At 38.8% G+C, this 27,808-nt stretch overlaps 1 protein-coding gene and 1 long non-coding RNA gene across 11 annotated transcripts in view; one reads left to right on the plus strand and one right to left on the minus strand.

Annotated features, from left to right (window-relative positions):
* Positions 1-613: 613 nt before the first annotated feature.
* crtc3 (CREB regulated transcription coactivator 3) overlaps positions 614-27,808 on the minus strand; it is a 62,773-nt gene continuing 35,578 nt past the window's right edge. For 6 of the 10 annotated variants that reach the window (XM_027137152.2, XM_027137150.2, XM_027137153.2 and 3 more), the window contains 2 exons: positions 20,429-20,532; positions 19,936-20,174 (listed from right to left, as the gene is read on the minus strand). Coding sequence is in view for 4 of the 10 variants with exons in the window: in XM_047815518.1 (XP_047671474.1) it covers positions 1,638-1,966; positions 2,568-2,639; positions 2,748-2,858; positions 4,188-4,380; positions 6,930-7,093; positions 8,396-8,479; positions 9,178-9,301; positions 12,430-12,557; positions 12,662-12,767; positions 13,533-13,593; positions 13,770-13,915; positions 16,434-16,506; positions 19,641-19,660 (1,611 nt within the window). In the remaining 6 variants the exon portion in view is untranslated. Of the gene's footprint in view, positions 1,967-2,567; positions 2,640-2,747; positions 2,859-4,187; positions 4,381-6,929; positions 7,094-8,395; positions 8,480-9,177; positions 9,302-12,429; positions 12,558-12,661; positions 12,768-13,532; positions 13,594-13,769; positions 13,916-16,433; positions 16,507-17,837; positions 17,921-19,640; positions 20,175-20,428; positions 20,714-20,820; positions 20,840-21,356; positions 21,376-27,808 lie in introns of those variants that run through there. The other 4 variants (XM_047815518.1, XM_027137156.2, XM_027137157.2 and 1 more) reach the window with 4 other exon arrangements.
* LOC113636817 lies at positions 21,379-23,566 on the plus strand. Its single transcript, XR_007141528.1, has 3 exons — positions 21,379-21,518; positions 23,001-23,110; positions 23,429-23,566. It is a non-coding gene; the product is annotated as an uncharacterized LOC113636817 (long non-coding RNA).

Genomic DNA, 27,808 nt, shown 5'->3' on the forward strand with positions numbered 1-27,808 from the left:
CCTTGGTGCCAGATATTAAATACAACAATCGTACACGGCCCAGAGCCAGCCGTAACAGCGTTCTCTACAGACACGGGCTGTTTAAAATACGTTTTAGAATTGGATGCACTACATTTGGATTTAATCGGGTGCAGTCAGTATTTAGTGCTTAGTTAAACTCTACAGTGTTCAGCTAATCATACTCATAGATAAGCAAAAAAAAAAAAATAAACTGTCTCTTCAGGGTCCCTTTGTCTTATGGTAAGTTTTTATTGAACGGTGTTGTGCCCCCATATTTCATTGACACGGATGCACATTCAGTCATTAATTTATCTGAAAATTAAACACAGTGTTGGTTAAATTACTGGCGTGTGTGAAACATGCGCATTGTGGAGTGCATTCTGGATAAATAATATAACGGATGGTGTAAGAAAGCTGTTATTAAATACATCAGTGTGTTTGATTATACAGTGGAAAAGATTTAAGGGTCAGGGTTCAGGACACAGCAGCGTTATCTCATCCTGAAATGTTTCTCTTAAACGGATCATCTCAGTGAAGCACTTTGACGACAATCAAGTCAGTCTTCTGCTTGAGGTATTCAAGAAACCTTTTGCATCACTGGCAAGAAATACACTGCTAGTAATAATATATATTTAAAAAAAAATGCAAAATGCAAAAAACATACATAAATGTAGGTATATTTTCTATGTGTACTAATATCATAAATATATTTAAAAAACAATAATTGTAAAAAAAAAACAACAGCAGAAATGAGATACATTTTGACATATTTTATACATTTGTATGTTATATTATATATATATTACACTCACCGATTACTTTAACAGGAACACCTATTAGTCAAACATGTGACAGCAGCATAATGTATAGCAGAAGCAGATGTATGCAGATCAAGAGCTTTAGTCACTTCTGGGGAAACGTCACACACTTTCTGTTCTTGGGAGGAACCTACAGTATTCAACTGAAGGTTTGATATTTTTACTTTCCTGCTTGGTTGTAATAGTGCTTATTTGGCCGCTTGAAAATTCTGGTCATTTCCTCTGTCCTCTCAGATCAACAAGGTGTTTCCACCTACAGAAATCTCACTCACTGTGTTTTTTGCACCAGTCTGCGTAAACTCTAAAGACTAGTGCAAGTGTAAATCTAAGATCAGCAGTTTTACAAACCAGCCATAATATTTTGTCACGGCTTTTTTCTTTATTTTTATATATGATCATTAACTGAAGCTCTTCACCTGCCACATGATTCGCTGATTGGATAGCTGCACAAGTGTTCCTAATAAAATGGCCAGTGAGTGTGTGTGTGTGTAGTTGTGTGTGTATGTAATATATATTTATGTTAATGTTTATTTAATTCTGATAATAATACAAAAGTATGTTCTTCTTTGGTATATGCATTTTTAAAGGTAGGCTATAACATCTACCTAAAGTGCTTCATTTACTGAGTAGCTTTGGTATAACTCTATAACTCTGGAACTCGTGGGCTTGTTTTCTTCCCAAAGGTTTCTGTAATATCCACAGATACTTTCTAAAGCCAGCTGCAGGTAGTTTTTCTTGTCGTTTGTATTTTTTGGAAGCAAGATTAAATATAATAAGTGCACAATGAACTCAGCCAAACAGGGTCCTAGTCCACATTCTCTATCCTCTCTGGTGAGTTCTTAGGCCCCTGTTACTGCAAAGATCCTCCATGGGGCGCAGTAGGCTGTCCTCACGCGGGCGGTAAAGCTGCGCATAGCTGTCCTCTTCCAGCAGAATGCGATCGAGTGTCTGTTCATGGTTGACGTGACGCCTGACCATTAGCACATACTGATAGCCATCCTCCAGTGCAGGACAGTCGCACCGGTTCGGGGCCCACAGATATTCCCGTCGTTCCAGACGGAAGCGGTTGCGATACGTGTGGATTATTTGCACGTCGTACCGTGTCTCCTCGCCAACATAGACCTTCCCCAAGATTTTGGCTCTGAAGACTGACGAAGGAAAAATAAACAAACAAACAAACAAATAAGTTATTAAGGAAGTATGGATAAACAATAAATCGTGTTTTCAAGAAGCTGTTCATTTCACAGACGATTATTATTTGTTTGCATTAAAGCGTATTGATATGACGATGTTCCATGCTCATGGGTCAATGCAAAGGTTTGCATCCCTTTAACAGAAAATTAGAAACACAAAAATATTCCTTTAAGTTTGTGTGACTGATGTTAATGAACGTGACCGGTTAGAGTCAGGATTACATTTGCACTCAGAGTTAGGATCTAAAGTGAGAAAATGGGAAAATGGACTTTGTTATAATTATAATACCAAATTTTTTTTTTTTTAAAAAATTCGAAATGAATGAACTCATATTTTATTATAAAATATTGATTGTTTTGCTGTTATTTCGGTTCAATCCAATTAAATTTTGATAGTATTTTTAACAATAGATGGTGTCAATCCACAGATTTACAGCAAGTTGCAGCAATATTAAAAAAATAATGTTATAATGCTAAATATTAATAAATAAAAGAAATCTCAATTTGCAATTTAAAACCCTCTGCTCAGTTGCTTGCTGTACTGTTTTTAGCTCACCGTAATCCTTCTGGCAGTACTGCCTCTGCCGTTCGCCTCGTCCCTTCACCCTCCTGCATTTACCGCAGTAACCTGTAAGAAAATCAGAGCCGTGTTTCCAATTCAAATTTTGACGACGTGATGAGTCAGAATCGTGTTCACAGACACAGTGTTCAGCGGTGATGATTAACGTGTGCTGACCTGTGCGGTGTGTACGGGGCAGGTAGTTACTCTTCTCATCTCGCTCCAGACGAGGTAGAGGCTGCTGCTGAAAGGGAGGGCTCATGGGAGGTCTTCGTCCACCTGCAGGACCTGACATAAAGCAGCCGCTTTAGGTCATAAACCTGTAAACATTTTCCTTCAATCAAGAAAACAGACTAACGTTTACGTCTTTTCGAGGTGCACCTCCTTATAAAGGCATTTAGATTTCCTCTCATGCGTTGCCGAATGCAAATTAGATCAATAAATTTCTCCGTAAATCGTCCCGAGGCACGAACACCAGACGACCTCAGCTTCGCATTACATCACATAATGCATTTGATGCTCGAGGAGAAGGGAGCGGCTCGCATGCATTCCAGTGTCCCGTCAGGCATGTATGTACAGATATATGCTTCAGGATGACACAGAAAACCATTTCCATGCCTGTTTAGAAAGGAATGTACTTTTATGTATTGGGATCATTCCGTACACAGCTCATCAATCATTTAACCTGAGAGAAAATGCAGCGGCTGGTTCCAGGTTAACATAATGCAACTTAATGTAAAGTGCAAAATGAACTGCAGGTAAAGCAGCATTTAGTCACCAGATATACTAAGGAATTATCAGAACAGTATTGATCCAGCAGATATAAGCAATTAGTGGTGTGTCTTGGTCTTCAAGGCATGGTATGAGGAGGAACTTTAACGAGTTTAAATCACCAAATGTTCGGTCTTCTGCTATACATTTACTGCTCATTCATGCAGTTAGCCAAAAAACCAATCAGTGAATTCATAGTGATACGGGTCAAAATATTAAGTTACTGTTCACAACAGACATCAGAACAAAAAGTACGACCTCAGTGGTTGTCGGTGACACGTAAGCTGGTTCGAGTGTTTCAGAAACTGCTGATTTCTAGAGTTCACACACAAAAAGAAAACGTTGCAGAAACCGAAAGCATAAAAGATTACTGAAATGAACGCTCCTCACCACCGTGGTGAGCAGAAAAGCATTTCAGAGCGCACAACATGGTTGGCTCGACAAGATGAACTCCAGCAGGAGAAGACCACATCAAATTTCACTCCTGTCAGGAAAAAAAAACAGGCCGATAGCCGAGGCTACAGCGGGCACAGGCTCAGAGACTTGAGGTCGGATTGATGTGGTGAGACTCAATTCACTGGGGGCAATTAATCCCCATGTGCCTGCCATGTTGCCCTACCCCTGCACTTAAGGAAGTCAACCACAGCACACGAAAGATATAAAAGTATTCTGTAAATTTATATTCCAAAAATCCATCAGCTACCTACATTAGCTTCCTGTTAAATTTTATATAAAACACAAACTCTTCCTGTTCCAGGTCTGCCACTGACCTTGATGTGATTTTTATAATCAAGAGCCTGGACTTTATACATGTTCAACAGTTTAATAACAGTAACTGGTTTTCACCCCATGAAGGCTGTGTGATAGCAGGAGGTCTTGTGGTGGTGGTGGTGGTGGTTGTAGCTGGCACATCCCAGGGCAGGAAGTTTGATGTGTGGTGATGCCGATAAGGATTTTGCCTTCCATGATGCAGGGCGTAGAGCTCAAGTGGCAGCCAGTACTCATACTCTATCCCAGAATTCTTATCAGTGGACAGAACCTGCAAACACAAAACAGGATTCAGTCAGCAGGATTATGGAATAAAAACACTGTCAATAATAATCGTACGTAATTCAAAGAATTTGTGTGTAAATTTTAATTTTGCGGAGTTGGATCCCAAAATCTACGTGCACGACAGTTTACAGATACGAGATTTTGTGTGTTTGTTCAAATACAACTCCAAATGTACGACTATGACAGTTTACACACACGAAAACGGTCTGCGAAACAACTGTCAAAAATACGTCATCACGTTCACAGGCATTACTATCCGAGGGAAGATGAATCGATTTCACGCAGTGCGCATGCGCCCCGCCCTCTTTTAAACCACTGGCGCCGAAATGGCGGATCAGCAGCCAAGCGCTCACTCATCGTCAGTGTTGTATAAAGTTTTAGAAAGTACAAGTATCGTACTAGAAAAAGACTTTGGTAGAAGTGAAAGTCACCTTTTAGAATACTACTCAAGTAAAAGTCTTAAAGTATCTGATATTTACTGTACTTAAGTATCTAAAGTCATTTTCTGATATTCAATGTACTTAAGTATTTGAAGTAAATGTAAAATTTCAGTGATTTTCGGTAGGTATAAGAGCAGGGACGGTTCTAGGGTTTCATCTTTAGGGGGTTTTAGCCCTTAATGAGAATTTAAAACAAGAAGAGTTTTATATTATATATTATATGACTACACAGTAAGCCTAAAGTTATGGTATTATTAAATGGCAAAAGTGGACACCAAAATGTTATGCATGATGTAATGATGCCAGTCTTGAATCAAATCAGTTCATGTATGTGTGCATTCTCTACAAACAGTGTGTCCAATGAATGCAGTCATTAATAAACTAATATTCACAAAGACCAAATCAATAAATGTTATTTTTATTTAGTATTGTATGGATTGTTTGCATTAATATTTTGTTTGTGCTACAACTCTGGTAATGTGATTAGTGACATTTCACTGCTTTTGGTTGCTGTATTTGCAGCTTTCCGATTAACGTTATACATTAACGCCTCCAGCTCTGACTGCGCGTGCACACTGCGCGTACCTGTGCTTCTCCGTACAGCGTGCAATGCAATCTAGGAGCAGTGATTCACCAAACCTCCCTTATTGCAGTCACACACATTTCTTCTGATTCTATTTTGTAGTAATGAAGATGCTTAGTGGAAATATAACGGAGTAAAAGTATACATTTTATCTAGGAAATGTAGTGGAGTAAAAGTGAAAGACATAAATTTAAATAGCGAAGTAAAGTACAGATACGTGACATTTCTACTTAAATACAATAACGAAGTACTGTATATTTACTCCGTTACATTACAACACTGCTCATCGTCTCAGGTAAGTTGGTTTTTCCTTCCAAATTCGGACATGTTTAAGGGTTAGTTATCACTAATAACAGAGAGGAGTAATATTACAGAGATAGGTTAACTATAGTAAGTAAGACTAGCTCTCAGAGTAAGGTTACATTAGGTGCTTAAAGAATACAGCTGTTTAGGAGGTCATCACTGCAGTCTGTAGTGTGATGAGATAGGCCTACATAAAAGAATTAGCAATTTTAAGTGTTAACTTACTAACAGCTCTGTACACGCACTGGAATACACAGGTCATGCAATATGTGTTCACTGCTTAAGTGTTAAAGTCATATTTTATTGTTTATCAGGTTCCATTAGGTGACATCTTGCACTCAGCCCAGAATCTGGTGCCGATGTTGACCAACACCTTAAGTGTTGGACAACAGAAAATGGCGAACCAGTCCAATATCAGTGGACAGTCAGCACAAGAAAGAAGGTCCAAGTCAAATGGGCAGTCAGTGCAGCAGGAAATGGTGAGGTGTGAGGTGTGAGGCGTGTGTGTCTTTTATGTAGGCCTATCTCATCACGCTACAGACTGCAGTGATGACCTCCTAAACTTCTTTAAGCACCTAATGCAACCTTACTCTGAGAGCTAATCTTACTTACTATAGTTAACCTATCTCTGTAATATTACTCCTCTCTGTTATTAGTGATAACTAACCCTTAAACATGTCCGAATTTGGAAGGAAAAAACAACTTACCCAAGACGATGAGTGAGCGCTTGGCTGCTGATCCGCCATTTCGGCGCCAGTGGTTTAAAAGAGGGTGGGGCGCATGTGCACTTCGTAGAATCGCTTCATCTTCCCTCGGATAGTAATGCCTGTGAACATGATGACGTATTTTTGACAGTTGTTTTGCAGACCGTTTTCGTGTGTGAAAAAGAGGTGTTGTGAAAACAAGCGTTGTGTGTGTAAACTGTCATAGTCGTACATTTTGGAGTTGTATTTGAACAAACACACAAATTCTCGTATCTGTAAACTGTCGTGGCCGTAGATTTTGAGATCCAACTCCGCAAAATTAAAATGTACACACAAATGCTTTGAATTACGTACGATTATTATTGACACTGTTTTTATTCCACACAGGATCTGTCAGATATTTGGACTGCAGGATTGAACTATGTAAAAATGTCTGTGTAAAGTGTTCACCTAGTAGTCTAATTTCCTACTAGCTTTAATAATATCCATGGATGGAATCACTCACCATAATGTGCAGGTCCTCCTGTGTTGGTCCCTGCACCTCAAAGCTTTCCCATGTATCAGCAGAGCGACGGTACAACAGTTTGGTCCCAGCCACATTATATTCCCCTGGAACACTGATCTTCCAGTTGCCGTTAATTACAAACTGGGAACGTCCATTCTGAAGAGCTGGTTCATTCAAATTTGTAATCAAAAAAAAAAAATAGGAGAAGAATCTTTTTCAACTGTGAGTTTTTATTAAATAATATCATGACTGAATATTCAAATCAGTCCCACCATGAATTTCTGCACTTTTTTGTGATTGTTGCAACCAAAATATAATTATAATAATATAAATATTCACTCATTCATTTATTCATTCATTCATTTATTCACTCATTTTCTCCTACCATGCATGTCTTTGGACCGGGGGAGGAAACCGGAGTACCCGGAGGAAACCCCCGAGGTACGGGGAGAACATGCAAACTCCACACACACGAGGCGGAGACGGGAATCGAACCCCCAACCCTGGTGGTGTGAGGCAAACGTGCTAACCACTAAGCCACCGTGATCCCTTGTGTTTATAATAATGTAATTAAAATAATATAATTTTTTGTGCCTATTTTGAAGACCCCTACTTGAATACACAAGCACAGGATTCTTCAGTGAAGACACATACGTACTTTTGACGATAGCTGTACTCAGGACTTTGGCTGAATGTGTATTTTGATGATCTCTCGATGCGTCTTGACCCAAATCTTAAGAAAATCTGTGGCAATTCTGCAAGTTTGCATTCTCCTCCGAATATTGTGGAGTTTGCTTGGTTTTGCATTCGTTTCTACAATCACAAGATCTCTTAATCCTGGACGGAGTGTCTGCATTGTTTGGAGCAAAAACCTACGGTTGGTTTCTGAGTTAATGTTTGTCTCGTGTACATGAGCTCTGTTTTTAATTCTACTTGCCCTCTTTCAGTTTTTTGTATCCATCGGAGATATTTTAGAATTAATTTAATTGGTTCGATTTCACAAAATGTGATCAAACAAATCGTTCAAACCACAAACGAGTAAAATAAAATCTATACCAGCTGCACTAAACAGAAACATGAGCGAAAGCATACTGGTGAGCGAAAGCAAAAACCGGAAGCAGAAGTCATCACAGTACGTAAAACAAAAAAAGCAAACTAGCGAGTGAAATAAACAAACGAGATAAAGGACAAATAAGAACAAACTAAGTGAAAGCAAACTGGCAAATGAAAAATCTAGTGAGGGAAAAACAATGCTTTAAAGCAAACACACTAATTATGTAAAAATACAAGTATTTACAGTAAATACCTCTTTAAGACTTTAAATCCACAAGGTATAAAGAGAACAAGCCTTAATTGCTAAACTCTTGCTCTTTTGAAGTTATTCCGTAACAACAATTATGTAAGTTACTTTTTAAAGAAAAAGAGATTTATCTTGAAGTGAACAGGAAAAATGGCCTTGCTCAAACCTAAATAGTTTTTGCTGTTATCAGTCACTCTGATGTGGGTGGCTCCGGCTGGGATCATGGTGACCTCATTGTACCCAAACGGCCCTTAAGAAGAGATAAGAGGGGGAAAGTTTTAACACTGCAGGAATATGAGCACCATGCTGAGTCCACATTTATCACTAGAACACACACTCGATGTACACTAGTTGTGTGTGCCTGAGCCTGACTTCCTGTATCCATGTACACTTGTTTTGCAGTTTCTGCATGTGGAATAAAGCGAGAGAATTACAGTACGACTTTCTCCTCTCCGCTAGCCGGTGACCTCGCCATCAAAAGCAGCACAGTGGTGGGTTCTGAGCTGTTCACATACTCTCAGAAGTCCAAATCCAAGAGGACAAAGCTGGTATTATTTTTCAAAGTGCTGCCTTCTTCACTTTCACTTCACCAGCATGAGGATGTTTTTTCCAACAGGTGGAACTCAATGTCTAAGGTATTAGTCTTAGGTATTTGGGTGGTATTTGTGTTCAGGCGGTTGTTGTGATGACGATGTATCCGTGATATTAAAGCCTATGAGTCCTGTAAACACTTAGTTTGTCCTACAGGAACAATTTGCAGCTGTTCAAACTTTCAAGTCGGTCTGAAGTGAGGCAGAACAACGGCTGCTTTCATTCAGAGTTTTGAACAACATCCACCATAAATGTATCTTATCTTTCAACAGATATTTTCCTAAGACTGTAACCACATACTGTACATACAAGCTGAGGGTTTATGTGACTATCACAGATATCCGAGGCGCTACTGACCGATCTCCTGCCCATTACTCCGATACACACTGCGGTGATGAAGGCAGGTGGTGTTCTGGCCTCCACACACCATGCAGGCATCTTCCTGCTGCTGGGAGCCAAAGATAAGGTCACACCCTGGTTTCTACACACACACACATACACACACATACACACACACACACACACACACACACACAAATGATTAGAAACCCAACCATCCCCTCTTATCAGGACACACCGCTTTAGCAGCAGGACATAGCACACTCATGAAACAACCCCACAGGTTTACACTAACAAAGCATTTTATGTGCTACCAGTGTATTCATATTCGTAAACAAATTTCAGGTTTAAAAAATACAAGCACACTGCTTTTTCCATTAGAGGTTATTTTCCAAATAATTAATTCTTTAATTGTATGTGTTTTTATGTTGAACGATGATGCAGCCGGTAGCATTTCCACCTCACAGCTCTAGGGTCACTTGTTTGCTCTGGGATCTCTGGGTTCCTCAAAAAGCATGCTGGGAGAAGAACTACAAACTGGTGCTTTCCTGAAATTCCTTTTTTCTAAATGGGTGCTTTCCTGACACATACTCGGTTCCATGACCAAGAACTTACAGGTCTTTATACAAGAAGAATTCTGAGTATGGGTCACCGTACTTAGCCGTATGTCACGTCACTATTCTGAAAGAAGAGACACGTTGTCCTTAAAACTATTTCTTGAACATAAACTGAACCTTTTTTTTGTTTGTTTGTTTGTTTGTTTTTTTGCAATTTTTCACTCTAAATTTGGAGCAAAGCTAAAAATGATTCTTTGTTGACTATAAAATAGTTTTTTATTAACCATATTCATGTAACTCGTGCTATTATGTTGATTTGTTGTTAAATAAAGCGAGATGTTACGAACGGCTATGAACGTGTTCAACACTTCTCACTATTTAGAAGAAAATAAGATAATAACATGAGAAAATAAAAAATATTTATTTAACTTAGTACAGATTTTAACGATCATATATACGGTTTAGACATAAACATTAAAACCTAGAGTCCGTTAGAGAAAATGCATTGTAACAGGAGATACATTTAAAAAACTAAATCCTGCACAAAATTGGGAAAGTATCCAGAAGAGCAAATATATATCTATTATATATGTTCTATACTTATTATTTATTTGACTAAATATTAACATGAAGAAATGACCTCGAACCATAACGTCCATTATTAGGAACAAAACCTTCAGGATTGATATAGACCTTATGCAGCAAACCATAAGCACCTGATTATGTTTAAAGACCTGAGGTTTTAATAAGAGCTGGTCTGCAGCATGACCTCGGTTTATATCAGAATCAAATGAGGCTGGGAAAAACACTGTGAGTAAAGTTCAGAGGATCAGCGAGGGCGAGTCAGGAGGAGGGGCTCAGGAAAATTAGAAGAGGGGGATTATCAAATCCATAGGGAGGTATTTACAACAGACTCTCCCTAGCAACTCCATTGGCCTATAATTAAACCTCGCTTTCTCTTTCACACCAAGCTTGTCACGCACTTGTGTATAAACTCACAGAGAACAGTAGTCAGAAAGCTGAACTTTCATTCCTTCCATTCCTTCACACACCTTCCATCCACAAACGCTCCACACCTTCGTCTGGGGCCGTCTGGGTATATACCTTAAGTATATATCAAGGTATACTCGCCTTTTTCTTTTCACATTCTAATCTGGACTCAATCTATCCTGCACCATTAGACCACCTGCTTCTCCTTTATTCAGTCCAACTACCTAAAACACTCACACACTTCTCATCTCACAGCCCATAAATTCACCTTCACATGTATGTAAAATATGCCATGTCAAAGAATCTTTAGAAAACTTTTTTCTTTTTTTTTTTTAAAGCAAAGCCTGAATTTGGGGTCTGCTGGAAAAGCCATGCTGAGACATAAGATCTTGTCGTCATTCACACGAAAGGAATCGAACGCTTGAAATATGGTGTAAGTGAGAAAATATGTAAGAGACACAACCGTGATGAGGTTCTGCTGAGAAGAAATCTTCTCCACATGGGGAAAAAAAGAGAGGAAGTGCAATTGGAAAAAAAATGGAAAGAATTTTTTCTTCATGTGATCAGCACATCTTTCATAATTAACATTAAAATGTTACTTGTCATAAAAAAAAAGCAAAAAAAAAAAAAAAAAAAAGTGACCAGATTCTCTAGTTCTTTAGTTCAGGGGATGGAAAAGAAAAATCTGCATAAAATACATGCAATAATTCTTTTTTATTTATCTGTTCAGGTGGTAATATGAGTAGCAAACCGAACACACTCTACACGTTTATATAGTCATCAGATAACTGCGCTTAATTCCCATTCTCTCTTGCTTACACTTCCATTTGTCATTAGGTGAATCCCCAAGTACAGGGCTGGCTATTCTGCATCTGTTACTCTGTTACCAGAAATATGTTGCATACCAGATGACACAAAATGTCTGAATTTTCTACTTTACAAAATTCTGAAAACTACAGACGTTCCTGACCTGAAACACTCTAGCTTTCTCTTCTACATGTATCTCAACCACAAATAACGTTATTGCATTTAACAATGTTTAGCCCAAAAGTAAAAACTACAACATCTGCATTTAAAGATAGAATATAATAGCAGAAATAGTATCAACTGCAAAGAAGAAGCATTACAGACAGTTTAACAGCCTGTGCGTGACTGTAAACTGAACTACTGTGGTGTCAATTTATAGCTACAGGCAGAAAAAAAAAATTTAGGCCAAAACCTGATTCACGCTGTGTGCAATACTTAAGAAAAAAAATAAAAAAAAAATAAAACGGTGTCTGCTTGAGAAGCCGTACTGTCACTTGCCGCTTTGGATTCATGCACACATACGTTAAATATACCTGCAGCATGCTTTAAATAAAACATGTAGAAGAGAGATGGGCAAGACTAAAGAGTTTCTGTTGTTTAAAACTGTTCTCCACTTGGGACAGTCCAGAGGTGGGGGCTTGGGATTGAAGCACTTAATATTTGAACTTAAAAGGTATAACACTCTCATGATCATGAAAATGTTATGTTACAGAGATTAATCGGGTGCACGTGAAGAGCCGAGGCTTTCCCCATGGCACAGCACTGCAGCTGTGGAACCTCAGACTAATCTCTGGACTGAGTCCGTCACTAATGCACTCATAAAACTGCAAACGATTCTGCATTATCAAAGAGAATAAATGCTAAAAAAGAAAAGAGGCAAAGAAATAGATGTTTTAAAGTGCAGGTTGTTCCTCACCAGGCATTTCCCGTTCACACATATGGCCCCGGGATCGGTTGGGCAGGGTGTGCCATCCAGGACTCGCCCAAAATTGTAGTAGAAATTGTGTCCCAGGGCTAAACAGCTGAGCTCACAGGGGTCAGAGCCTGGGACAGGAGAACAATCCAAAGTACATTGATGAGGTCACCTTAAGTCCAGCTGGAGGGGAAAATGTACACATCACACACGTTTTCACACTTGTCTCACTGACCTCCATGAAAAGTAGTCCACTGGTAACTGCTCCCAGCAACCAGGGGCTGGTCATCAAAAGCTTTGCATTGTAGTTCTCTGAAGTCTAAAGACCCAAGAGGACACCCCTGATGGAGAAGGCCAAGAGGTGTTTAAAAGCTAGGGACACACACACACACACACACACACACACACACACACACACACACACACACACACACAGCCAGCCTGCCTGTCTATACATGCTAAGAACTAGCTAAGCCATGCTCTATCAACTGTTTCTCCATCTTTCATACTGAGTCACCATGCAGACAGACTTTTTAATGAAGGACACACAGTCTGTGATTTGTGAAAGCTCAGAGTACAACTTTAAAACTTTCTAATCTCCAAGCCTATTTCTATACACAGTTGACATTTTGCATGATCTATTCTCTACACTCCTTTTACACTCAACTCAGCGCCCCACAGCTGAGGTTTAATCTAACACTTAACTAAAGATTCTGGACACTGAATTCTTTTAGATGAATTATTTTATTCAATGACTAGAACAATCTTGCAAAGTGTGCTGCAATAGCTGTGTGTGAAATTTAGCTTAGCTGTGTTTGCTAAAAAAGCAAATTAATTCTATGGAATAAGATTACATTCTCCTGACTATAACATACTTTAAGATCTCTATTTTAAGAAATTGGACATATATTTTACTAAAACGATAAAAAATATTTCTATTCATTTCAGGATTTCTGTATAGATCACGTTAGGCTGATAAACATAAATATGAAGAGTTTTCATCTAGACCACCAGACATCTTTCTTTGTTGTTTAAGAGCTAATGCCCTACATGCTAATTCAAGAATGGGACTGCACCACGTTTTATTAGCTAAACATTTTCTGTACCTTACTGTTGCAGATCTTATACTGCCTGGGATCTCCTAAACATGGCCCTCCTACTGGGTTCCTGAACAAAAAAAACAGCATAAAACTTTTTGCTTTACACATTGCATCTATTAGACTTCTATGCTTCTTTAGATTTTTAATGAATTTAAAATACTGCTACATATCATGTATATCATGACATATCTGTGATTCTTTTATCATTTTCTTAGACAAAACCTTGCAAGACCAGAGCCGTACCTGTAGATACAGGTCCGTCTGCGGATGGACGCTCCTCCTCCACAGGAGCGAGAGCACTCAGACCATACTCCCCAAGAAGCCCATTCGTTCTTATAAAACAGCTGCCGAGGCACTCGAGATGAACGACCAACAAGTCTGCCCCAAGTCTGTCAAACAGAGACACCAGTGCTGGGTGTAAGACTTGGATGAAACAGTGTACGATAGACCAGAAACTTTTAAATACAGTGCAGTCTTTATACATATAAAATCTATAGAAAGGTCAAAACTAAACTGTAAGGATATTGCGAAACTGGCTGGGCTTTCTGTGTTGGTAGTGAGGACGTACTCACGGTCTTGCTAGTCACAGTGACTCTAGCCAATCATGGGTATCTGTGAACTCCTTTATGTGGAAGATGGCAGACTGCAGTTTCTTATGAGTGCGTTACACTGCCATGTGATGGAGCATGAGCAGCAGTTTGATGAGAAGCTCTCGGTTGGCTTCTTGCATCTCAGAGAAAGAATGCGTTAGCCTGATAGCTGATATATGATAGAAGAGAGCTGGCTGATGGCAGGGAATTGGACTGATTTAAGGAGAAAAGGTATTCCACAGTTTATGGGTAATTTTGTAATTGATCGTCAGAAATGAACAGACCCACCGCAGCTGAGCAAAGTGCTTGAGATGAACTTTATACATCGAGGAATTACTTCTTTCAAATAATATTTAGGCCATGCAAGATATTTTCCTTCTAAACCAGTTTTTATGAATGGTCTTTAAGTGTACCAAGAATTTCTGAAATGTAGGCTAATATGTGCGTCAATTTATAACAGAACATGGTACAATAGGACGCAGGATATCGAGTATCAGGCAGAAATCATTAATCATTTCCGATTCATTTGCATTGCTCGAGGATCTCTGACATCTACATATTTTCTTAGCACTAGACAAAGCAGGCCACACTGACAGCTAGCTATTGTGTCATCCTGTGTTAGTTACGTAGTACTGCTCTTGCGTCTCTCTGGAGAGGCGAATTAATCGTCCTGTTGGATAACGTTACAGTGCCGTTCTCAGATCCGTCTTTGGCTTTGATCCGAGACAAACAGGCAACGAGGGAGCGAGACGAGACAGCAGCTTTCATCAGGTCCCTGGGGCCACCCTGAATCTATCACACGTGCATATTTGTGTGTGTTAACGTGAGAAGAGTGTGGAAGTCAGGAGTGCACACCCTGCTACGTCTGTCAATTAAAACGATCTCACACACAGCAGTTGGTTTCTCACTATAAATAATACAGATAGCTTCATAAATCTAATATGAAGAATGTTGAGAACTGTGTGGAATGTAGAATAAAGAGGCAGCAATGGCGACGTATCTAAAATTTGGGCACCGTCATACGTCAGTGCAGAGATTTATGCAGATGCTCAATCACGTTATATTAACATTTCACTTATGCACACCCACAACATCGATCAATAACCCCATGACATGACTAAATAACACGCCATGGGTGGGTGGAGTCTAAAACTAAATATTTTAAAGGATTATTCTATGAACTAAACTAGATATTAATCAGTGAAGTATACTGTAATACACTGATAACGAGTGATTTAAGCACATAGCCTTCTCTGGGAAAGCAGGTAATGACATGAGACTGCATTACTATGACCAGCACTGAGATTTATAACTGCAGTCAGTGACTTCCTATTGAAGAGTGACCTGCGAATGGCCTCATTAAAGTGCCAAAGACTCAAATTAGTGTTGATAACAAACCGCCATGGGGCCAGTGGGCAAGCTGGATTAATGAAATCGACCTTTAACCTTCAGAATGGTTGCTTTCCCCCTGGGACAATGTAGCTGGAGGCATCCTGACTTTGGATCGGATCTGCTGAGAAGGAATTTGAATGTGACCAAGTTCTGGTAAGAAATTAATTTTATGGTTATTTTATGATTATTGTGTGTGATTCGTAAAAAAAAAAAGAATCATACACACATGACTTAATTTCAGGTTCTGTTTTGTTTTATATTACAGAAAATCCGTAACAAGCGGAATGTGCACATTAATTGTTTATTCAGTCAAATATGTCTGGTACTTAAAGCTTAAAAAGGCCTGAGAGGAGAAAATGTGTGTGGGGGCCAGAGGACAACAAGGGAAGGGCAATAAATTCAACCCTCAACAGGCAGACAGTCCCACACCTGCCACTTAAACCTCAAGAACAGGGAATTTAAAGAAGAGTCAATCTTTTAAACTCCTCCTGTACGTTCCTGCTGACAATCAAGCAGAATCTTTTTTTATGCAACAGATCCTGACTCTGACAGCCACAAACAGTGATGAAAGACGGCAGTGATGCCTTGATGAAGTATTACACTACTGTTCTTTGCCAGTCAGAATATACTATTACCGCACTATAGCACTACACCCGCAGTCCTGTTGGTTTAACTTTAAAACGTCATCATAAAAACTGTCCCGACTGAGGCTTTCTGAAGGAACCAGATTTTCATGCTGGACCCAATTATTGTAAATGAGACAAGATCAGGGATGAAGTGTAATTTAGAGTAATTGTGCAGTCTGGGGATAAACTGTGCTGGCATGGAATAGAGCTGTTGTTCAGTGTCATACTGCACCATGACATGACTGGCGTTCCTAACCAAGGAAGCGTACGACGGAAAAGAGGAACCGGTGTTGTCTTACTTGCTGGGATGACAGGCAATCCGGGGACGTCAACAGCATAACAAGGGTGAGTGCCTGGAACAGAGACAGTTTCCTAGAGACAGACCAAACAAACAGTGTAAGCCTTTTACATCAATTCAGGCCTTGATTATGGAGAATTAATAACCAGGCATGCTGGACTGAAACCTCTTAACACCGTAATCCAAGTAATCATAAGTGCTCATCATTACACTGCTGAGTTTTATATAGAAACCCGAATGAGCTCTCAGTGAATGAATAGACCTCCTTTAGTACATTTATTTATAAAGCTATTGGAAACTTTTTTCCATTTATCAGCTATATATATACATGCTTTATACTTTATTAGGCTTTGAGCTTTTATAAACCAAAGCAGATTGTGTCATTTAAAGCAATATTTTGGTGTAAAATGTCTCGTACATATTTCATGAGATATAAAACACACCTCATTTTAGTAGGAGTATAAACCTCAGGCTTCAATGGCACACAATATGATTTCGGTACATTCAATATTTATTAATACAACTAAATGTGCAACAATACGATATGATTTTTTAGCCTTTATATAACACCCTAAAACTTTTTTTTCCCAATAAAATTTTTTTTAAACAAGACTGTTTTTTTATTTTTTTTACTTTTATAATAACTGCATAATAAATTTATAATTGTTGATATATGATTAATGCAAAATCAAAGCAATAATCTAAATTTGTACATCTCTAACAATTAGGCCCATTGATGCACATAATTTCATGTCACCCAACAATGTGGTTAATGTACAAATTGTACCAAACATGTTCCTTTACTAATCACAGCATTGCATGAAAAAATGAAGCACATCTAGTGAAAATATGGTTAGTGGAGATTTTATTACTGCTGCAAGTCAATGCTTCCTGCTTAATTATTAAACAGATAAAAGTGATTGTCGATGGCACATTTTTGTGTTGTCTCGTATTGGACGTTGCAACTGCTAGGAGACAAAAACAATTCAAAATAGATGAGAATCTTTAAGCGTCACTAACAATAACCTTTTGACCCTGGGTCACAGAGACACCATTAATAACAGCAAATGATTCTGTCTGACCTGCCATGACAATGATGTCCTGTGAGTAAAGGATCCAAGGTCAGGAATTCCTGCTTATACCCTATAAGAATGCTCATTATCTTCTGCATTCACAGAGAAGACTGATTCTCAGAGCATCTGCACACTTTCCTGTCACTATACATTACACACAGCCTATAAATCCAACCGGTGTGGTTTTAACTTGAATTGTGAATATATATATAAAAGAGTCTATCAAGCTCTTCCTAAGCATGAATCCTTCTGAAACCATATCCAGATTCAGTGTGATGTTGTAATTCCTAAGCCTGACTCACTGAATTAAGATCTTCACATGAACGCCTTACCGTGTGGGGATACTTCTGTCCTTCTTCCTGGCAATGTTGTGCTCTTACTAAAGAAATAGTTGATTTTAAGTCTCAGGAGACTGATCTCAGCTTATTCTCTGTGGAAGAGTCTTTATGCTCACATCTTGTGCTTATCGTTTTTTATCATTTCAAACAGTCTGTACCGGTTCATTTTGGCTGTGTACCAGAACGGGAGCCACCCACGATCCATATCTCCCTCACACACTCTAGTGATCAGACGCTAATCTGAGTAGTCGCTGTTTATCCACACTTTCAGTGTGTTTGGGGGATACATGATTTTTCAAATCATTTTTTCAAACTCTACGGTTCTTGACACGGGGCCTGGGGAGGTCCAGGGGTCTGTGAAACATAGCCAAGGAGCCTGTTTCTTTTTTTGTTAAAGAGTACTGGAAATTACAAGCCAACATATTCAGTTATTATATTTATTACTTATAGTTATTGAAAGGACACTTTAAATGAATGGGCTTGATCCATACCTCAATGATTTAAATCTAATATCTAAAGATAATTTTATTGGATTGTGTTCTGTGGAACATTTAGTAGCATACAGTTATATTATTACGTTTAAATAATAAGCCTATTATTTACATTTTGGGATAATGTTCATAGCAATAAATCTGTACTGCAAGATTTCCATTGATTCCTTTCCACAACAGTTAATTGGTGGAAGTGCACCAGGCACCCAAAGAAGGTCACAGCATGCTCTGTTCAAGACGAAAGGCAGCACATAGCAGCACGCAGAGAAACATCCTGCATATTTGAACTGGATCGAGGTCAAAGGCTTCCTGGGGTCAAGAGGCCCGACGCTAAATGGCTATGACTAGGTTTAGGTCATAAACCACGGAGGTTAACATAGAATGCATTGTTCAAACATGCTGAGAGCAGGTGAATACGTGACCTCTGCACTCGCTCAAACCTGTAGACCGCTATAGTGAAATCTCTGATCAGTCTAATACCGTATGCATTGTCTGTTAATATTGCCATTTCATAAATGTTCCTTTGGTTTAAATACATTGCACAACTGGGAGAAGTAACTTGTTCCAGCTTTCTGGGAAAAAACATCAGCATCCTTCAAATGATCAAGCCTTTTTACAACAGACAATCAACTGTGTGATGCATCTGGAAATGAGGTCCGGGGACCACCAGGAGGCTGAAAAGTACTGTATAGAGATATTTGTGCTTTTTAAACATTTTGTTATAGTAGTTGAAATCAATAACCCAGTGTTATTAAAGTTATTATACTTATTTCTGAGTTCTTACAGTTATTAGCTGTTTTGACTGGAGACTTGAAAGGAACGCATTTAATATAATCCTCAGAAACTCAATCACGATTACACAATGTCAAGTTGGACCTAATGTGTGCTGTTAAAGGAAACTTCAGGAATTACAAGTTGCCTGGTTTCTTTAAAGTAGCTTGAATATCTACTCTATTTACATAAGCTACTTCAGGGAGTTTTGATCTTTTCCAAAAAAGAAAAATTCTTAAAGTTTGAAAAACAGTCTGTCCAATTCGAGAACACACTACTATTGAGGCGAGGACGGAAAATATAGACGTGGAACAACAACAAAAAAATCCATTTACACTTTCTGTGACCTTAACTGGAGGAATAAATTCAATTCATAAAATGTACGTACAACAGAAGGCACATGTGCTGGCCTGACAAAGATTATCTTGACACCTGGATTGATGCTCGGTGCTCCACCTCTATTCACTTATGCACTCAAAGCCATTTAATTAAAGTACAATCAAATCCCAAGCGCTTTTTAATACTGTACACTTACCTGCAGTGCTGCTTTGGCATCCTAGCTCCTCGTCAGGTTAATCACAAAGTCACTAAACGTCCACACATCTGAATTAGGAATCCCTCAGTGGTGTTTATTCTCAAGCACAAAGTGTTCTTCATTACATCCATAACAGACCCATTAGAGGTGAAATAATTTTATTTCTGCATGGTTGTGATCTAGACCCAAAGTCCAACATCTTCGCACATCTGGGGTGCACAGAAATGTGTAAAATCCAGTACAAGGGTCTATGCTGAAAGTGTTTAGAAGAAAAGCATCCTTGTGGGTTTTTTTCTTTGGTTGGGGTTCCAGATGCTCTTTATCCAGGCAGAACAACTCTAAATTCCACCTTCAACTGACAACAAGCAGGTGATTTATGGAAATCCGATGGCACGTTGACTTTAAATGGAGCACGACCAGATCTCTTTCCATCATCACCAGTGGATCTCCTGGTGATCACCACATGGATCTGGTGGTGCTTTGAAGAAGCTGATTCTCTTTATAATGCTCATTGGGACTGGCTTATGGATATCACTTGGGGAAATGAGACGTTAACAACAACAACAACAACAATAATACAATTAAAAATACAGCAATACATTTATTTAGACATAGAAATATTAGAGATATTTTAGAGATATATGGAATTAATGATGAACTGAAAGGAACTCCGTATAAAATCATTAACAAAAACGCTTTAAAAGAGTTAAACGGGAGTTAGTAGTAGAAATAAAGCAATGAAAGTTCTGACAAAGTCATTGGTAAACGCTTAATCTGTACAAGTTTACCTGCAGCTTGTGACACGCGGTTTGCTGCGCCGCTGCTCCTCACCTGAGACTCCGCTCACTTCCACTCAGCTCGACTCAGGGTTGCCAGATATCAAAAATATCACCTTCCGAGAGACACAAACAGTGCAAACCACAGATTAGGTCATTAGTCAGGATAGTTTTTGGGTAAAATTAGAAGAGAAGTAAAACACAGAAACAAAACGGCGAGCTTGGGGGAAGGAATGACATTTTATTCATCAATTTATGTCTATATTTATGAATCTGATGTTTTGTGTGTAGGATTTCCATGTGTTTGTATACATTGCCTCCAGGTTTCTCTTATCTCCCAGTGTTGTCATGATAGACAGGATAAATGAATGAATGAATGAATGAATGAATGAATGAATATGTACCAGTCAGAGATGAGTCTTTTCCATTCATCCATCCATTTAAACAGGCTGAACCGTGTGTGTGCACGCGCACACACACACACTACACATCACACACACACACACACACACACACACACACACACACACAGAAAGAGAGAGAGAGAGACATACAGACAGACTACCAGTCAGACATGAGTCTTTTCCATTCATCCATCCATTTAAACAGGGTGAACACACACACACACACACACACACACACACACACACACACACACACCATTTAAACAGTGTGAACAGCGCGCGCGCGCGCACACACAGAGAGAGAGAGAGAGAGAGAGAGAGAGAGAGAGAGAGAGAGAGAGAGACTACCATTCAGATATGAGTCAATTTTTTAATTTATCCATCCATTTAGACAGGGTGAACAGAGTGCACGTACACACAGAGAGAGAGAGAGAGAGAGAGAGAGAGAGAGAGAGAGAGAGACTGCAGACTATTTGGAGATGCCAATGAGCCCACAGCGCATGTCCAGCAGAGACTAACGGAGGAAACTGGAGTACCTGGATAACACCTCTGAAGTACGGACAGGACAGACAAGTTTCCAGTCTTTTTCAGCACGTGGTTAAACATATTACAAATAAGGAGTAAACATATCAATCTGGCAACCTCAGCGATACTAAGCACGCCCCGTTTAAACGGTATTGTTTAACGAGAGAAACGAGGTGTGTTGTGTTTGTCCACACTACTTATATGTTTTTATGTTTTCATGGAATTTTGGGTCGTACAAGAGTCAGGACCAAAGTAAAACCTCAGTATTACTGAAAATGATGAACATAGTGGACTTTTAAAAACGTGATGAGAAGCCACTAATTATTTTATTTATTTACAGTTTATTGTTCAGGTTATTATTTGTCTCATGCTGAACACTGTGTTAATTCAGCACTGTTTTTTGTTTTGTTTGTTTTTTGCTGCATCTGAACTAAAGAGTGAATCTGACACACAAGATAACATTCTTTACTTCCCAGAAAGGTTAATCTGGCAAAGGACAAAGGAGAGGCACTATTATGAATCAGTTTTTCTAGATAGTCAGTAGCTATTAGTAGAAATCAGTGACATGCCTGGCTGATATATTTCACTTCTGACTGTAAACACCACAACAATGGCTCGGCCAGTGGGCAGTGTTTGGCAGCTGTTCCAGCAAATCCTCAGACATGCCTGATCTCCAGCCATGGAAACCATTCCTAAAATAGACCATATCAGCCTTAATTCACCATCAACTGCACACTGAGCATTGTCACGTCAATCCTCAGAAGGCCCTTTTTTTCCGAAAACAAGGTTAAGTGCTTGAAGCATTTCACTAGAGAGTGATTGCTGAGACACCCGGGCCTCCTCTGGCCTGTTCAAGCTTGCACAGACGTTTTCTGTAGCAAGTGTATAACATCTTTAGGCTCCTCAACAAGCACGCTTCAGACTAATATGATTCTTATCAACAGAATTCACAGAAATGACTGTGCAGCTGCATATTATCAGGATGAGTAAGAGTATAACAGCTTACGGATTCTATTTGGTATAAAATTCAGTAACAGCTGAATATCGACACCAATATCTGAACAGATGAATATTTTCTGATGCACTGTTACGCTGGAGATAAACACGGATCATGTCTCAGGTGACAGAAATATAGCCACGATTAGCCGTGAGCTTTGGAATAAAAGCAGGGCCCTACTTTATCACTGCAAGGTGATGAGGAATTAAGGAATGGGAAAAGGTTGAGACACGACACAGTCTTTAATTGCAAATATGTTGGACAAACACCAGTCAGGGCACAAAGACAAGAAGATGGTTTTATACGTCAGTGTTTTTGATACGGACTTAAGAATTAGATTTGTGTGTGTTAAATTTGGAATAATAGTAAAAGAAGGTAACAGAATACAACACCAGCATTTTAGAACCTAATCATGGATTGCACATGTTATTAACACATAAAACTGTGGTATAACTCTAAGGATGGCTACTGAATTACATCAATAAAGCTGATGCTTTTATGATCTCATCTGTATATGATATTAACGCTATTTGTGTAATGGCAAAATTGGGCTTTTAAAATATGGGAATATGTGTTCCGAGGGAAAAGTTACAGTAATACAGTAATCATCAGACATTTACCTGAAGATGGTTTTCACATTTTCGTTTTTGTTTCTCAGACTCTGGACGGTATGAGCCAAGATTTTGGTTCATTTTCTGAAGTGTGAATTCTGTTTTTGAGCCCAGGAGGTCACTGGAACAAACCAAACCCTGGTGTGGTCCAAATCAGGTGTGAAAGTTATCCATGCTCAGCACCACATGAATATTGTAATGTTATTGACACGTTACTTCCTGTTACCTGTTACATGCGTGAGTTATGATGTTGATGTTGATATAAAAATACTGTATGACTGCGGCCAGAATCAGTTCTGAGCGTTGACTCAGGTATTCAGACTTAATGTGAAAATAGCCGTAGTGTGTGTATGAGAGAGATATTTTAAACTGCCCTTGGAGAAAAGTTGAAGTATCCCTCCTTTAAGTGTACACTGGCAGTAAAATAAAATGCTTTATACGTTCACGGTTTCTCTCATAACTCTTTGTGACACAGAACTACGCTGAGCTTCTGAAGATCCAGAATCCGAGCTGTTCTACAACGGTCTGTTAGTCATTCTCAGATGTACAGAGAACCTGCTCGGCTGCAGTACTAATCCTCCAGACTCTGACATTGACAGATGTCCTCACTTTGTGAGTCCACATCCAGAATCCTTTCAGTAACGTGCCAACATCTCTCACCATCTCTCACCATGCTTCCCGCACAAGCTGACTGTTTCAACATGAGCATGGAGCCCACGTTTCAGCTCGTAATCCTGACACATTTTCAGATAAACATTCATGTCATAGCTGGTCTGTGTGTGATATCTGGAGATGCTACTGCCAAGGCTGCAGTTATACTATATTATATATTATATTTGAGTCTGTCTCAGGAGACTAATAGAAAGAGCTGAGAATCGGTAACTGAGAAAAGAAAGCAAAACGTTTAAAATATTTATATCAACAAGACATTTTGTGTATTTCATGATCACAAGTAACAAAAGCGATTAAATAAGGTAACACCTGGGATTTGAACCAACAACCTTCCAACACCTTATCCACTAAGCTACCACAAACCCCCTGTAATAACAGTTATAACTGTTCCAAAAAAATATCTATTTTATTTTGTTCAATTTTAGAGTAGTATTAGTATTACTTTTAAGATAAACTGCAAAATATCTGACTAACTGTCTTCACTGAATGTGCTTTTTATGGTCTTTCATTACAGCATTGTTTACCGTTTATAGTTACAGGATATCAGTGGAAGGAAAAAGAGAATCAGGACACACATTCCATCTCTCTCTGGTTTTACCATAGGCATACTGCAGGCAGAGAGGACGTGGATAAGAGACTTGACACCATATCAGCAAGTTCACTCTGATATGCTTTTTAAAATACATTATCTATCAGCAGGAAGAGCAGAAAACACATGTCACATAACTCCCACGCATCCTGCCATTCAATAACTGTGGAAAATAAACTGTTGGAATATGATAAATGCCTAGTTTGATTTAGTGAACTACAGTGATGAAAAAGTCTCATTTATATACATAAACAGGCATGAATCACCTCAACAAGCAGTCGCACTTACCGATCACACACATCCGCAGGTTTATAAACTGTGCATGTTAACTGTAAGGGTTTATAAACCAATGCTCTTTTAAACTGAGGCAACTTGGTACTTACTGTCACGAACATTCCTCGGTGCCTGACTTCATGCTGGTTAACATCAGCTGTTTAGTTTTGCAGACAAACATCCAGGCTAATATAAAGTACATACATGATTAATCAATGACTCTAGCAGCTCTAAGTACACATATCCTCCTACATGAGTGAGAGAACTCCGCATTCATAAGAAAAAACTATTGAATTCTACTTATATTGAAGACGTGTTACCAATTTGTGACCCAAATACCCTTATCGATCAAGTCATCAATTTAAGCAACATTAAATCGGCTTTTTTGTTATGAATGCTGAAGTCAGTCACTGACAGGTTACGTGAACAACATTGATTCTCATCACAATGGCACAGTGTGATGCTCTCTTTTTTTTTAAAATCTTTTTCCAGTCTTCAACTGTCCAGTTTTAGAGTCTTAAATTACAGTTTATGGCTGGAAAGCAAGATGAGATGCTTTTCTGCTCACTACAGTAACAAGAAGGATGATTTTTGATGTTCACACCATTCTAGGTAATGTGTTAAAATTCCAGATCAGCAATTTCTGAAATAGTCAAACCTCAGACACGACCATGCCATGGTCAAAGCCGTCTGTGAACACGAACAAAGCTTTTAACTCGTATCTGCGTGATTTTATGCACTGCGTGATTAGCTGACTAGATAATTAAGTGCAGTTTTTCGTTAACCCTTCCGGTTAGATCTTACAAATCTGGTCTCATTTTGTCTTCTTTTGTTTGTTTATCTGTCCAGTCAGTTCTTTCTGTATATTTAAAGTACATTTAAATACTACTGTACAGCATTGAGTTCTTGTTTCTGATTGGTCAGAAGGTGTTGATTCACGTTCTGGACCAAAGAGGGATTTATATGCAGACTAATAATAAATGGATTTAAAAAGGAAGTTATTTAACAAATGAAAACATATTGTATTAACATCTTTATCATAAAGCATTCGTTAAAAGTTTATTTAATATGTATGATGTTGTCCCTTTAAGTGCTCAACCACACGAGCGTCATCCGGACAGTGAAGACTTTTTGCTTTCAGGTTTCATGATAAAAATGACACACTGGGTTTTCTCTGCTGATGGACTGTGTTGTCCCTCTCTACATAGTATCCATGTGTATCAGGAGCCAGATGTGGTCTTTTTCCAAAAATAACAGCTGATACATATGTATCTGTACAGATGTCAATAGTATATAGCTAAGTTTAAAATCTCATTTTAATAAAAATGTTGTAATAAATGAGAATTACCTTAGTATTACAGACAGTAATAGTATATTATAATTATAATAGTAATTATAGTCAGTAAACTCTGCGTGAATGGGAATTCATCTCTAGGCATCATGAGCTAAAAGTCTAGCTAAACTACAGAACAGCTGAATGGTAGCTGAAAAAACTGACAGTGTGAAATCCTACTAGGGAACAGATGTTTTCCCTCTGCCTTTGTGTCAAAATATGCACAAACATCAGGGCAGAACAGACTGTAAATGTGTCGTAAGGGTGCAAAACATTTCATGTTCTGACAAACATTAAGAATATGTGCATCTTAATGCCATTTAGCCCACATATGGCATTTAAAATGCTCTTTAAATCCTGTGAAAACAAAAAGTTTCCTTTGCAAGCTGGTGTGCAAATGTTGCCTAGCCTTGCTCTGAGAAGATAGAGCAAGGTTAAGTTGAACAATAATTCAACTTAACCTTGTTTCCTTTGTAGATGTCAAATAAACACCACCGAACCGGATTCAGATGAGGGTTAGTGGTACCAAAATAAACCAGTGGGTATCTTGGGGTGTAGAGTGCACAGGGTCTATCTGAGAGTTGTGTACTCGTGTGGAATAAAGTTAATCATACCAGGCAAATAAGAGATCGCTTAAATAAATAAAAAAATAAAAAAACAAAGCCCAGAAGCACAGCATCACTGCTCTATTTACTCAACGAGTGTCTACTGCAGTGGTTTCCAATCTTATCCGGAAAGGGCCGGTATGGTGCAGATTTTCATTCCAACCAAGTAGAAGCCACACCAGAGTCTACTAAATGCCAAGAACAACTGATTAAACAGGTGGAATCTGGTGTGGCTTCTGCTTGGTTGGTACAAAAACCTGCACCCACACTGGCCCTTTGGGGATAAGATTGGACACTGTTGGTCTACTGTGTATGTACAGTGTAACTCAATAACCCTGTTAGTCAATGAGGTCATGAGGCGACAAACAGCAGAACATGTTTATCGTAATGAGATAAAGCTGAAGGATTTTAACTCAATTTAGGATAAGTGCTGGAAAACAAGTCCAGGAAAACACACAGGAATGTTGCTCCTCACAGAGTTCTGAGGTCATCAAAGGTGGCAGAGGAACATAAAACATTTCTGGGTAACTTTAGAAGCGAGTAAACAGACTTTCCACAAGACACATTGTGAAATGCGCATAATTTACCACAAACCACTAACAGAAGTAAATCTCAAGTGGAAGATGATGCTTCATTGTAACTGTCTGTTTCAGCTTGGCACAGCTTCCAGAGCTTCCAGAGCAGACGTCTGTGTGAATATTAGAATATTAGACAATGCATTTAAGTGACGATGAATAGGGCTTTTCACACCGTGCTCAACCCCGTGCTATCATTCTAATCCCTGCTTTCAACCCCAGGTAGTGGAATGTTTCACACACAGAATTTAGAAGCTGCAGGTTAGCACTACTTTTTGACCTGGGGTTATGAAACTCTGCTCCAATTGTACATTGCGGTGCCAAATGTGTACAGCGTGTAATGATGTGGTGTTAGAATGTTATGTACAGTATAGCTGCTTAACAACAGACATCCGATCAGAAACTAAACACAGCATACATCATATTATGTGAAAAACAGGAACAAAACGGCGAATAAAAACGGCTCGTTAGCGTCAGGAAGCAAAACACTGAACATCATGGAAGTGTATGCCCTCGACATAAATAATCATTTTAACCAATTTAAATTCTACAAACATTCATCCGCTCATTCCTGAGATATCACACAAGGTTTTGTGTGACTTTTGGTGTGTCAGTAATTCTTTATGAAGTTACATTGAGTTGATGGTTAAGCAAAAGTTTTTAATCAGGAGCATGGTATGCAAATTCTTTGTTAGAATTTCCATCTCGGTGTATCAACATGTACATGTGTGTGTGTCCTACCTCAACAGCAGGCAGGTATTAATAATAATTAATCTCTAACATATGCCCATATGATGCATTGGTGATT

This window comes from Tachysurus fulvidraco, chromosome 1, assembly GCF_022655615.1.
Source record: "Tachysurus fulvidraco isolate hzauxx_2018 chromosome 1, HZAU_PFXX_2.0, whole genome shotgun sequence".
Classification (NCBI taxonomy): Eukaryota; Metazoa; Chordata; class Actinopteri; order Siluriformes; family Bagridae; genus Tachysurus; species Tachysurus fulvidraco.